Source organism: Corythoichthys intestinalis, chromosome 12 (genome assembly GCF_030265065.1).
Source record: "Corythoichthys intestinalis isolate RoL2023-P3 chromosome 12, ASM3026506v1, whole genome shotgun sequence".
NCBI classification, from domain to species: domain Eukaryota; kingdom Metazoa; phylum Chordata; class Actinopteri; order Syngnathiformes; family Syngnathidae; genus Corythoichthys; species Corythoichthys intestinalis.
Genome location: NC_080406.1, coordinates 18,456,937 through 18,470,940, shown reverse-complemented (window position 1 = coordinate 18,470,940; position 14,004 = coordinate 18,456,937). Strand labels below are relative to the sequence as shown.

Sequence of the window (14,004 nt, the reverse complement as noted above, 5' to 3'; positions counted from 1 at the left end):
TCTTTCAGTTTTGAGCCTAGCTTCCAATCTGGACCTCCAACAATGCAGACAAATAATGACTCAGCATGTGATTGAAAACAGTCCAAACCTCTTCATGGTGCTGAGAATACGAATGCAGCTAGTTGTGGATGAGCAAAGATTTTAGCCTAGCGTCACTAGCTTCGGCTATTCTCATCAGCACTTTTCCTATAGTAGTCATACCAAATGGAACCATCGACTCCATATTTGAGTCAAAAAAGGCAGAAAAGAAGGTCAACATTCTACAACAATACTTAGTGCTGTAAAAAAAATTCCATAATTTTCGGGATATAAACCGCTACTTTTTTCACTAATTTCAAATCCTGTGGCTTACAGTCCTGTGCGGCTTATTTGTTGATTTATTTGGGTTACTAGGTAACACATTATTTGACAGCGGTGTCATAAGACTGCCATAAGACCGTCATAATTATGACATAACAATACCATTGGCATTAATGAATGCTTATGACAGATGACATTAAGTGTCATCCGGCAAATTATGTCACTAACTCCATTTATGTCCAGCTCGGATCTTTTACATCCATTCAGAAGGGAGATCATTTGCCGGATCACACCAAGTGGCAGTGTCATATCATAATTATGATTGTCTAATGACAGTCTTACGGCACCACTGTCAAATAAAGTGTTACCAAATTCCATAAGGAGCAATTAATGAAACAACTAGAACAGTAACTGAAGAAATAATTAGCACAGAACATGAATTTTTGATTTGTTATTTACATCTGTAGCACTGCAACGCACGCTAGGAAGTATGTTGGACGATAACAGTGTAGACAGCAGTGATGGCAAAATGAAGCTTCTTGAAGCATTGGTTGTTTATTTGGTCTTATGACAGTCTTATGATGCCGCTTCAGCTTATAGACCAGTACGGCTTGTCTATGAACAAATGCAGTTTTTGTGTCAAATTTGGTAGGTGGCGGCTTATAGTCAGGTGCAAAAATTATGGTGTATATATAGCACATTTGGGAAATATATAATAAAGGAGCAGACATTGAGTCACAGCTGCTGACTCAGTGCCTGTAGGTGATTCCAAAGTAATTATCATGGTCAATCAACTTATTACTGACGTGATTCTTTTCTAACTCTTGTTTGAAGACCAACATGATCCTCATACTTGCTAGCAAAACCAAAGACAACTATATATACTGTAATTAGTTCTTTTTAATATAAGTATGCAGTATACAATGTATACATGACTTGCATACATGAAGTGTACTGTATTTGTTTTTTAATGGCTACTGTATTCACCGTTGTCAGCCAAACCATAAACAGTATGAATAAGAAAAATATATCGTGAATCCTCCGTTGTCTTGGCCGATTAATTCCAGACAGCACGAGATGATAATCCGACCAAGCAAGAAACCTCACACCTACACGAAATGCGAATTTATTACTTTTTAAAGATTCCTTAGAATCTCTCCTCACTCCATCAGAGTCAAGGAACAGAAAACAATCACATAACATCACTTTGAGGAGAGAAAAAGATCAGCAGTTCTCCAAATAGGAGATAACATGTGCTTGCTTCAAGCTGTTTGTTTGTCAATCCCATTGAAAGTTTACTATATGGCACATGAAAACAATAGTAAATTGAACACCAACATTTTTCAACTAATCCATGCATGTACAGTAACTTAGACATTGTGCGATGTGCCAAGGGCCAAGGGCCACTGACACACATTAATACCGTAATCATCGCACTAAAAGGCGCACCAGACTATAAGCAGCCACCCACCAAATTTGACACGAAAACGGCATTTGTTCATAGATGAGCCACACTGTACTATAAGCCGCAGCTGTCCTAACTGTATTGTGGGATATTTACACCAAAAGATATCAACTGGTAACACTTTATTTGACAGCGGCATCATATGACTGTCGTAAAAGATCAAATGAACCACCATGCTTCAAGAAGTTTTATTTGGCCATCGCTGCTCCCTTTGGGGAGACAGTCAACCTCTGCTGCCACCTGCTGTCAACACTGTTGTTGTCCAGCAGGCCTCCTAGCGTGCATTGCAGCGCTACGGATGTAAATAACAATCAAAATTCATGTTCTGTGCTAATTATTTCTTCAGTTACTGTTCCAGTTGTTTCATTAATTGCTAGTTTTGGTATTTGGTAACACTTTATTTGACAGTGGTGCCATAAGACTGTCATTAGACAATCATAATTATGACATGACACTGTCATGAGCATGAATGAATGCTTATAACAGATGTCATTTAGTGTTATCCAGCAAATTATCTCACTTTTGAATGGATGTAAAAGATCCGAGCTGGGCATAAATTGAGTTAATTACATAATTTGGCGGATGACACTTAATGACATCTGTCATAAGCATTCAGTAATGCTCATGATATAGTGCCATGTCATAATTATGACGGTCTTATGACGACGCTGTCAAATAAAGTGTTACCTATTAAGCCAAATAAATACATAAATAAGCCGCACTGGACTATAAACCACAGGATTTATAAAAAAAAAAAAAAAAAAAAAAAAAAAAAGCAGCTTACGAAAATTACGGTAGTTGTAGTAGTCTTACGCTATTCATTTATTATTATTTTTTTTTAATCAGCAAGTGTGACTTTAACACACACACAAAAAAACATCCAATACTTGGGATATAATCCCTCTGCTCTGTGGGAACAACAGTTGAGATGGTCAAATTTCAAAACAGGTTACTATGTTTCACTGAAGCTGCATAATGCCAGATTCAAACGTTACTGTATATTGTAAAACCCCAAATGTTGATCTTTTAAAACTCCATCCTGTAAAGACAAGGTGTGAACCCAATATGAGGGTTTATTGTACTTGGCAGTGAGCCAAATGGTACTTACAGTAAATGCAACATGTACAGTAGGATTAATGCATGTATCCAATTTGTTAGAGTACTTACAGTATATTTACAAGAATAATGTGCCTCTTATCCTAATATGTCTGGTTACTTAAAGAGCATGGGCTGAGTAAATTTGAATACAATCTACAACATAAATATTTTCACCATTTCAGTATGAAATAAGCATCACTTCTTGATTGGAATTTTGTAAAGGCACTCAGCAAAGCGTTTATGCAGAAGACAAAGCGAAGGCATATCATTCCATAAACACATTAAGAGACCAGCAGAACGTATCCAGATGCTTTCCAGGTGAACCCAAAGCACCCTGACACAACTAAATGTGGTCTGCTCCCTTTTGGCTTGTCTCTACACGACCATCATCCAACTCCCCCTAAACCACCAAAAATCCAATCGTGGCACAATGAAAATATTATTTCTAGATGAAAAGAAGAGCTTTCTTAATGACCTGACAAAAATAAATGAGGCGTGCAAACTATTTTGATTCATATTTTTGTTGTTGTTGCACTTTGCAAGTTGGAACATCCCCGAGTCCTTTTGAACTTTTAGCAAATTGTTGTTTATACTGCATGCCTTGCACATTCACGCGCTCAAGCAGCAGAACAAGGCGCATTTTTGCGCATCTTGCACACTTTTTTGATTGTTTTGTTTTTGTCTTGCAGATGACACGCAACTTTGCCTGTTTAATGGCTTTATAAAACTACTGCAAAGCATGTCTAACCTTGCTGGGCAAAATAAGTTGACTAATATATAGTAATGAAAGACAAAAAAAGAATAAGAAACTCCTCACCTCCTGCAAATAACCCGTCAGGTGTAGCAGGATGGCCACGCTGGAGGCCACCTGGAGCAATCCCATGATCGCCAAGATGCCGTACAAGAGCGGCCGATGAGAGTGTTCCGAGCCAGCCGTAGACTGGATGCGGTGGTGGTCGGCTTCCACGTCCATGGTCGTGCGCAGGTAGCCTCTGTATTCGCCATGGGCGGCTGCCATGCTCCCGTGCGAACGTGCGGATGGACGCGCTTAAGTGGAGCAGTTTCGGTGTGTGAGCGTGTTTGTCCGCGGTGAAGTGGGTGGGCCGATACACAGAGGAAGAGAGTGCGAAGTGAAACACCCACTGTTCCTGTTCCACTCGTGAGGAGCCTGTTTTTAGTCCAGATGGAGCGAAGTGAGTGGTGTCGTGAGTACGCCGCGGATGGCGAGTCAGTCCTTATCGCAACCTCAGAAACAAGTGACCCGCTCAATTGTCCACACCTTCACGCATTTATCCGATGGTTGTACCGGGCCGCTACACCGCATAAGCGCATAACGTTCTGCACGGTGGGCCCTCATGTGGTGAAAGGATACCATTACAAGTCAGAATCCGTCTGGGTTTCTGGTTTAATTCCACGACTTGGACAGGCATGTTTGTCACACTTGGTGGAAGGGAATAAACGAGTAAATATTTTTTTCACCAAATGATCTCTCAATTAACTCATTTGTTCCCCAAAATGTATAAATACGTCCTATTTTTAATTGTTTCAGTGTCCCAAAGACGTATTTATTAGGGCTGTCAAACGATTAAAATTTTTAATCGAGTTAATTACAGCACCCGGCACCTTTCGTATATAGAATAGTAAATATCCATCCTCAAAAAAAAAAAAAAAAAAAAAAACTTTCAAAAGTATATCAAGCTTTCTCATGTAGCAACTCTACTTGTCTACCAAAAAAAAAAATGGAGTAACGACCTTCCGGTAACATTACATAATAATTATTGGTCCGACATCTGTAAAAATACATTTATAATGACAAAGAAGAAGAACCTTCAACTTATACAGTTCAAAATACTGCACAGATGGCATATTACTCAATCTAAAATGCATAAAATGGTGTTCTCCCAATCCGATAAATGTAAAAGCTGCAACGAAGATACTTCAGATACATACTTTCATGCCCTTTGGCAATGTAAACCAATATAAGATTTCTGGGCAAAGGTAACCAAGAAACTTTCTTTCCTATTGAACTGCAGGATTCCATTGTCTCCAATTCTTTGTCTGCTTGGCGATCTGAATACAGTTAATATCACAAACCATCAAGCCCGTCCACTACTAGCAAGTTTAACGATAGCCAAAAAAAAAACAATATTGCTGAATTGGAAAAACAAACAAAACGTTAGCATGAACCAATGGCTAAATCTAATCATTGAATATTTAACATTAGAAAAAATATCTGCCAAACAGTCAAATAAAATGGACAAATATGAACAACAATGGGAAACAGTCGCAAGAATGATGAACATAGAATAAGGATTCTCTCTTGTCTGCGAAGGAGATCCATAAAAATAATAAAAATGTATACATAAATTGATATACGCGGGGTGTCCAGGGAAGTTGTATGCATCCTTCTGCAGCTGAAGACTGGATATGTTTAAACCTGAACCGCTTTATACACTCCCAGCAGCATGTGATAAATAATTTTCTTCCTCCAAAGATTAGTCAGTCCATAGGTTTAAGCTACAAAGAAACCCATAGACAATTTGGTTGCCAGCTACTGCGGAACGTATGCAATTTTTCTGGGACACCTTATACAGTATGTTAATAACCAGATTTAGAACAATTAAGGAACTGTGCTTAAATAATACACTTTACTGGTCCCTGGCATACATCTAAGGGTGTTTGATAAACCTCTCCTTCTGTCAGTTTCACAGGTGGAGTTCGCTGGCGTCCTGCCCTGTGCCGTCCCGTCGCTGGTCCTAGCCCCGGGGTTTTCAGCTGGGGCTTGTCTGGCGGCGTCTGGTCGGGCGTGGGTCCCGTCAGGGGGCGCTGGTCTCGCGGGCGGGTGGGTGTGCCGTGCGGGTGCCGGTCGGGGGCCGCTGCCCTTCCCTGGCTGGCCGGGGTGGGGTGGGGCGGGGGTTGGGTGGTGTGTGCGGTAGCCATAGTTTCCTCCTGGGACGGCCCGGCCGGAGCCGCGTCTCCTTGTACCTGATACCGGGGAGGTGCCCCCAGGTGGGCTGGGGGGGTTGTGCCTCCGTCCCCTCAGTCTGTCTTCGGCCCTGTCCGCCTCCCTGGGCCGCGGCGGCTGCCGCTGCCCTCCTGCTGGCGGGGTCGTCGGCGGGGCCTCGTAGGGCCTGCGGGGCCCTGGGTGGGGCTTGCTGTTCCTTGCTGGTGAGGTGGACATCCTCTGGTCCGGCGTTTGCCGTAGCGCCTGCTCAGGGTGCGGGGTGGGTGCTCGGGCGGAGGGGGGAGGGGTGGGCGGATGCGGGTGCGCCGTGGGTGGTCTGGGGTTGGGGTTGATTGGGGCCCTGGCGCTTCTCCCGCCCTGCGGCCGGCTGCTCCGGTGGACGGGGCCACGCCCGCGCGAGCCTGCCTCTTAACTCACACACTTCAGCACTGTAAATATCTTTCACCCTGGCACTTACATACTCATTCATTTCTCCGGGGAGAGTTGGGACGGGGCCATACAGTTCTGGCCTGGCTCCCCCCTGTTTTTAATGCATCACACACCAAGGTTGTGGGATGGTTGGGACCTGGTGGGGGGGATGCCTCACGGTTACCTCCTCACGGCAGGCTGTACCATCCCTGCACCTTTTTTTAACGCACCACACACATCATATGCAACAGGAGAGCTCTGGCAAATGGCGGTGGGACGGGCAGCTGGGCTGAATTTCCATACTGCGGTCCCACTGCCCCAAGCCAAGATCTCCTATTTTAATGCATACATTGCACTACCCTCCCCTCACAATCCCATCAAGGTGCTGGGTTATGGCTGCCAGCCGGGAACCTGGCAGCCACAATAATAGGGTGGTAGGTGGGTTCCACACGTTTTTCTATGGCATGGCTCCCAGGGCATGTCCTCCTCTCTGCCTGGGCTGCCGGCCGTGGGAGTGGGGGGAGGTCGGGGCTACGGTCTCGCGTCGCCCCACGACGGCTCCTCGGCGTTCTCCTGCCTCCGCCTTCCCCTCTCTTCTCTAACTGGGTATCCGCCCAGTGCTCCGCCGCCGATCGCTGGCTGGGTGGTGGTGTATTGGCTGGATGTTGCCTGCCTGCTGTTGCGTGGGACCCTGCTCTGCCCTGGGCTTGGTGGGCCGCTGGGGGCCCCGTGGCGTGCCGTGTCGGCTGGGAGGCTGCGGCTCGTGGCTCGGGTTGGCGGACGGGGTTGGGGACGGGCGTGGGGTTGGTGGTGCGTCCCCTCTTGCCATCCCCGAGGGCCAGCAGATGGGCGCGCGGGTGGCCCTGGGGACCACCCTGGATTCGGGGGGGGGGGGGGGGGGGGGGGGGGGGGGCTCCTTTGCTGGGCTGCGGGAGTAGGGATGGGCTGCGCTACTACCCAACCCCGTGTTCCCCCTCCCTCCCCGGGCTGGCTGGGTGGGAGCCGTGGCCCTGTGTCGGCGCCCGCATGGCGTCTCCGCTCGTCTGCGTGGCTGCTGTGCGCCCGGCTGGATGTTATTGGGTGCGCTCGGGCAGGGGGTCTCGGTGCCGGGATTGGCGATGGGGCGGCATAGGGTCGGTCGCCAACTAGCTAACACTCACAAGGCATTCACACGAATACTGGGTTCTAGATCACAGAGATGATGTGTGTACACTCTACCCCTTTCTATCACGTAGCTTATAGACTCCCCCACTTTCTTTCCCCTCTTTCCCTGGTCAACAGGCCCCCCACATGGTGTCAACCGGAAATACATTTAGCTGACGATAGCACCAACATATTAGTAGTTAGTGTAGTTAGGCATTCAATGTATTTCTTGTTGTTGTTTGTGTTTCTTCTCTTTCTTCTCTTGTGTTTCTTCTCCTCTGTTCCCCCATAACCCCTTCCTGTTCGCTGTTTTGTCATAATAAATGAGGTATGTTGAATGATCACAAAGGGAGTATGTCAGACTCTCAATGTTAAACATTAAAACTGTTCAGACTACCCGGGCACTTAGACTTCCATTCTCCGTGTCAAATAGCTGAACAGGACAGGTTTAAAAAAAAAAAAAATAATAATAATAATCGTAATTAACCGCAATTCAAACCATCTATAAAATATGCCATATTTCTCTGTAAATTATTGTTGGAATGGAAAGATAAGACACAAGACGGATATTTACATTCAACATACGGTACATAAGTACTGTATTTGTTTCTTATAACAATAAATCAACAAGATGGCATTAACATTATTAACATTCTGTTAAAGCGATCCATGGATAGAAAGACTTGTAGTTCTTAAAAGATAAATGTTTGTAAAAGTTATAGAAATGTTATATTAAAACCCCTCTTAATGTTTTCGTTTTAATAAAATTTGTACAATTTTCAATCAAAAATAAACTAGTAGCTCGCCATTGTTGATGTCAGTAATTACACAATGCTCATGGTGCTGAAACCCATAAAATCAGTCGTACCCAAGCGCCAGCAGAGGGCGGCAAAACACCCAAAAACACAAGTAACAAGTGGACGTTACACTGTGCTGTCATTTTAATCTGTTTGAGTGGGGCTTGCGCGTTAAATGCGTCAAATATTTTAACGTGATTAATTTAAAAAATTAATTACCACCAGTTAACGCGATAATTTTGACAGCCTATTTATATTTACGTTTTTTTGACAAGAGACATCTCTAGGTTCTGATTCAAACTAGCTCCAAAGCACAATGCTGAAAATCTTGCCTGGCACGGCAGACTGTTCTCCCTGTATTTTTCAAACACTGTGAGAATAGTCTGGGAACCACCCCCTTAACGGCCTCTCGAGCCAGTAAGAAATCATCCGTCCCATCAGATTTGTTTATTTGCGTGACGTGTCTTAACAAGCAATGTCACTCTTCCGCGTCGGAAGTCGTCTCCACAACACCACAGATGGTGAACAGGAGAGCCGAGAATATGTTCAAATCCACGGTAAAATCAGTTTTAAATTACCAAAAACACATCGACACAAGTCACTGACAACAGTTTGTCTCGCGCAAGCCATGTTAAATAAACTTCTCCGTTCTCCGCTCGCGCCGTGCGAGAGTTGTCACGTTACCAACGTCATGTCTGGCCGTCGCTTATTGGTCCACTCTGCAATCTGTTTGCTGTGGCTTGCTCTGCCCTGGAAATTTGATCCGCTCATTGGTCGCCAGACTCTTTAGCTGAAACAGCGATGAGTCTGGTGTACCAGGCTACTGAAAATTCATTTTAAAGCAATATAACTGGCCACTGGAGGGCAGTAGCGCATTTGGTAAGACCCCCAACCCGATTCAACGGAACGAACGGCCGGGCCGCACGGCCGGCGTGGCGGCAGAAGACGACTGAATGGACGTCCAGGATGCCAGGCGGCGGACGACTGAGCAGAACAACCGGGAGGATGCCCGGGATGCCAGGCGTTGGACGACCGAGCAGAACGACCGGAACCATCAGTGCAGTGGACGATGCCATTGAGTCCGTGCTGCTTGCCACACCCTCCAGTGTCCCGCGACTCAGCCGGAAACGTGCACGGCCAAACCATTTCCCCCCAGGGACACAAGTTCCCCAGGCGAACTCCACCAAGAGGCAGCGGTCACCACAAAAGAAAGACTCAAAAAAATCCGACGATATAGACGATATATGTAGTATCTCTTTCCAATGCTAAATCTGATGTCAGGTTGGCTTGCCAGGCTAACGATACTGTATAGTATGTGTTTTCAAATAAATTTATTGGTGTGGACCTAAATAAGGCTTTCCAGGAACAAGTTATTTTAGGCAGCAGCTTTGACGAAAGAAAGTCAGGTTCCAGACTCCCCCCACCTATAAACCCAACCACCCACCCCCAACAAACCTCAGGGTGCTACAATCATTTAATGCTCTTTCATTCGAACTTCATTAAACCACACACATGATTTTGGTTAGAGTTCCACAACCGCATTCCTTCTCAGACTTATGGTGCATAGGCCTCCTGTACTTTTGTGTGTGTGTGTGTGTGTGGGAGGGGGGTTGCTGGGACATAAGACCACCGTTTCAAATGTGTGTGACCTCCTGTGCTTGGCGAGGCCCTGGTCCTGGCACCGGTCCTGGATGTGGTGCTGTGGTGCTGTCTCGACGTCAGGGGGTCGTTAATAACGCCGTGAGAACCCGTGTTGTTTTGAGTCGGGTTGCAGCTATTTCCTGTCAAAATCGGGATCTGTGTGCTGCGTCAGTGAAGAGCGAGTAGAGGGTGGGTTGTTAGCATTTGAGTCGGTAGTGTTTGCAACCTCAGGCTAGAAAATAGATAAGTAGAGTAGAATGAGCAACCTTACTGTCAACTCACTGCACTTTGGTCGGGGTCAAAAGTGAAGATTCAGGGTCCAAAGGAATGAGTGAATCTTCCAATGTGTTTGGAAACATTAATTAGCAATTCTGAGTCTCCTATGAAAGATATGGACATAATGCCCTTTTGTAAACACTAGTTTATTTTAAATATAATGAAACCTTTTTTTAAACTTGGAAAAATATTTTGAATGGACAATATCATACCATTATAACTTGGCTTGTGCCCGTTTGATATTCTGCCGGTATGATAACCTTAAACCAAAATATCACAGACAAAATATCAGGTTTAAAAAAAAAAAAATCCATTGAAAAGAATTTTTATTTTTCAAAACATATTAGGAATTGGAATAAGTACGATAATGTTAAATTTTATATACATACATATATATACATATATATACATATATATACATATATATATATATATATATATATATATATATATATATATTTCAGTATCAAGTTAACATTTCAAAACAGTAAATAAAATACTCAAATCCCCATTCTGTAACAGGAGCTTTCAACTACATTTAATGCTGTGAATCAACCGTGACAGTTGTTAAAATTGCTCCCATTATTCCATAAGTTCCCTTCTGTCTACTTTCGACATGTGAAAGTTTTAAACTTTTTCATCATTTCAAGATGGATTCAAGTCAAGATTTTGCCGATTTAGGAGTATTTTAGATAAAAACATAATCAGGTTCGCTACAACAGAGCAATCCAGAGAAGTCTACTGCTTTAAGATAGCGGCTGTCTACTAATGCTGGCAAGTCTGTCATTTTGCATCTAATTCGATATATGTATACGTATGTTTGTCGCAACTAGCAACTGGGCGTTGTCGGCCGCAGTCAGGTATAACAGTTTTTTTTTTTTATATAGCGTCATGAGTTGAACATGATATTTACTCTCGGTCTGTTCCTCATTGTGTCCCAAAGACCGCGCTGACTGTGTTTTGGTTCCGCTTTACCTGGTATAATTCAATATTCGGAATTTGGATGTTTGTGAATCGTTCTCGAATCTTCCTCGGCCGAATCGCGAATAATCTAAGAAACGGAAATTTCGCACGCCTCTAGTGTTTACTAACCTTTAATTTGAATAAATGCGAAATCATATTGGAGGTATTGCCTCCTCGGCAGCCACCCGCCGCAAACATGTTTTACATGTTGGTTGGCCCTCCTCCTATAAGCCGCGGCCGTCTGTAACTTCTCTGTAGCTGAGGTATTCCCATACCAGCGATTTTGTTTTCTTTCATGGGGGGAAAAAATTTTGGAGTTTTACCTACTCCAGCCATCGTGTAGCTTAGCTCAGGGGTCCCCAACCTTTTTTGCAGCACGGACCTGTGTGATTTGGGTCTTTTTTTCACGGACCAGTGTCCTGTCAAATTTTGCTCCCTTATAAAATTTTGCTCCCAAAGCTTTTGTGGCGGTGAAAAAAGCCCTTTTTTATATTCCGTTGGACTCTCAATGTTATCCAATGGTGCTAAAAAAAGTATTTACATCATAAACATAAATGTGCAACACGGAAATGGCGTAAATTAATGCTTAACGACACGGCAAAGTCGTTAAGTGAGAGGGCTACGTGCAGTTGTTGTGTGCACCTAACATGGCAAACGTAAGTTAATATTCTTTCTTTAAAGAAAGTTTGTCGTGTGTACTTTGGAATCGCTGCATTTGCGGTCCTTTTTAACGTTACGCGCATGCCAACTTTGTCAGAACACCGGCAATGTGCGGCTGAAAAATACAGCAAATATAAAATAGCATTTGTTTTTAGCCTCGTCGTGTTAAGTGCAAGGAAAAAATACAACTCACCCGCTGAATCAGTGGGAGGCCTGAGTTTGTTCCGTTGAGACGAGATGGTCCTGAGATGGGAGAGTGAGAGAAGCTAGCATCACAAATACATGATGTTGGAAATTGTCAGGATATTCCGAAATGACTTTAACCCAGAACTTTGGTAGAGTTGTTGTCTCAAATGTACGTTTAAGGTCGCCGTGATTTGCGATCTCTACAAGCTGATATTCCTGTTGCACAGACATGCTCGAATCACTCGCTTTATTCACATACGGGTCACGAATTCACTTCTTCGCAGTTCGTGGGTCTTTAGTGATTGGGAAGTAGCATACATTTTGTTTTCTTCAAGGTTGTAGGCACATCTTCTGGCTCGTCAGGTTCCCTTTTCCCCGTAAAAAGTCTGTCCAAAGACGTCTGTTATTCAGTCATTTTAGTGTGGGGGCTAATTATTTCCGGGAAGAAATGTGATGGGCGACGACATACGTCATATGTTATTATCGAGTCCAAGCGCGCATAGATATACAAAACGAGATTTAGTGCTAACAGCCCAATCAATGCATTTCTATGACGACCTCCTATCCTGTAGTTGTATATCTAGAGTAGACAGGGATATTGGTGTGTTAAGCGGCACAGGCCAAAGTCAATTGGCCAGAATGCAGTCGTTAATAAATTATTTATTATTTCTGCGCGGCCCGGTACCAAATGCGCCACGGACCGGTACCGGTCCGCGGCCCGGTCGTTGGGGACCCCTGGCTTAGCTGACTCACTCACATGGAGCAACAACCGGTGGGGGAGGGTTGAGCCTTGCAAGCGAGGAATTTCTCCAAGCATTTTTGGGAATTTTTTTTGCGGTTTTGAAACCTTGACGGTTTCAGACCACAGTATTCACTGAAACCGGCAATCGGCATGTCTGATTGTAACCATCAAAGATTTTTCATCTTTTTTACGCTGTATATGCTTCCTTTAGGCAATATCATCAGAAAACATAGCATTAACTTTCATTGTTACGCTGACAACACACAACTGTATTTATCAATTAGACCTGAGCAGATCAGGCAAGTGGATAAACTAAGCACCTACGTCCGAGATATAAATACCTGGATGAGCACTAATTATCTTCTACTTAACTCTGAAAAGACAGAAGTCCTTATAATAGGCCCAATGAGTGTGAGAGACTCTTTAACTGCCCAGATAGTAACTCTTGACAATGTAAGTGTAGCCTCCAGCACCACAGTTAAAAACGTAGGAGTTCTATTTGACCCAGACTTATCATTTAAAGCTCACATTAGGCAAACCTGCAGAACAGCCTTTTTTCACCTACCTGCGCATCATGGCCAAAATTAGAAATATTTTGTCTAAAAACAATGCAGAAAAATTAATTCATGCGTTCGTTACATCTAGATTGGATAACGTTAACTCCCTACTTGCAGCTTGTCCTAAAAGTTCTCTAAAAGGTCGTCAGCTAGTCCAGAACGCAGCAGCAAGACTTTTAACAGGAACTAATAGAAGAGAGCATATCACCCCTGTGCTCCAGGCCCTTCACTGGCTTCCAGTCGAGTTTAGAATTAAATTAAAAATCCTCCTTCTTACATTTAAGATGATTAATGGTTTGGGCCATCTTATCTCACCGATGCTCTGGTTCCATACAGCCCCAACAGAACACTCCGTTCTCAGAGAATGCAGGTCTACTGGTAGCTCCCAGGGTTTCTAAAAGTACAGTAGGAGCTTGAGCTTTTAGCTACCATGCTCCTTTCTTATGGAATCAGCTTCCAGTTAGTATTAAAGAAGCCGACACAGTCTGTACATTTAAGATTAGAGGTTCCTATTCGACAAAGTTTATGGTCAGTCTAGTTGAAATCGGAGTCCTATCTCGTTTTTCTAACTTGACCTATCACTTGTCTTACTTTATTTCTCTTTTCTAATTTTAATATCTAGTTGACTGGTCTGTTCATCACTAGTCACCCAGTGTCCCCTTAGGGGAGGGGCTATTTTTCAGCCGCAGCCTCCTGACTATCCGTCCCCCTGGCTGGATGGACGTCAGGCTGGATGTCTCATCTGGCAAGTTGGAACTCCTATTGTTCCCTCACTCTATTGCATCTGTACAAACTGTAACTCC

General features: G+C 44.0%; 1 protein-coding gene across 1 annotated transcript in view; it reads right to left on the bottom strand.

Moving 5' to 3' along the window:
* Nucleotides 1–4,102, bottom strand: part of tnfsf11 (TNF superfamily member 11) — a 31,010-nt gene extending 26,908 nt beyond the window's left edge. The window contains exon 1 of the mRNA XM_057851479.1: nt 3,681–4,102. Within this exon, the coding sequence (XP_057707462.1) occupies nt 3,681–3,881 (201 nt within the window). The 5' untranslated portion in view covers nt 3,882–4,102. The remainder of the gene's footprint in view (nt 1–3,680) is intronic.
* Between the last annotated feature and the right edge of the window lie 9,902 nt (nt 4,103–14,004).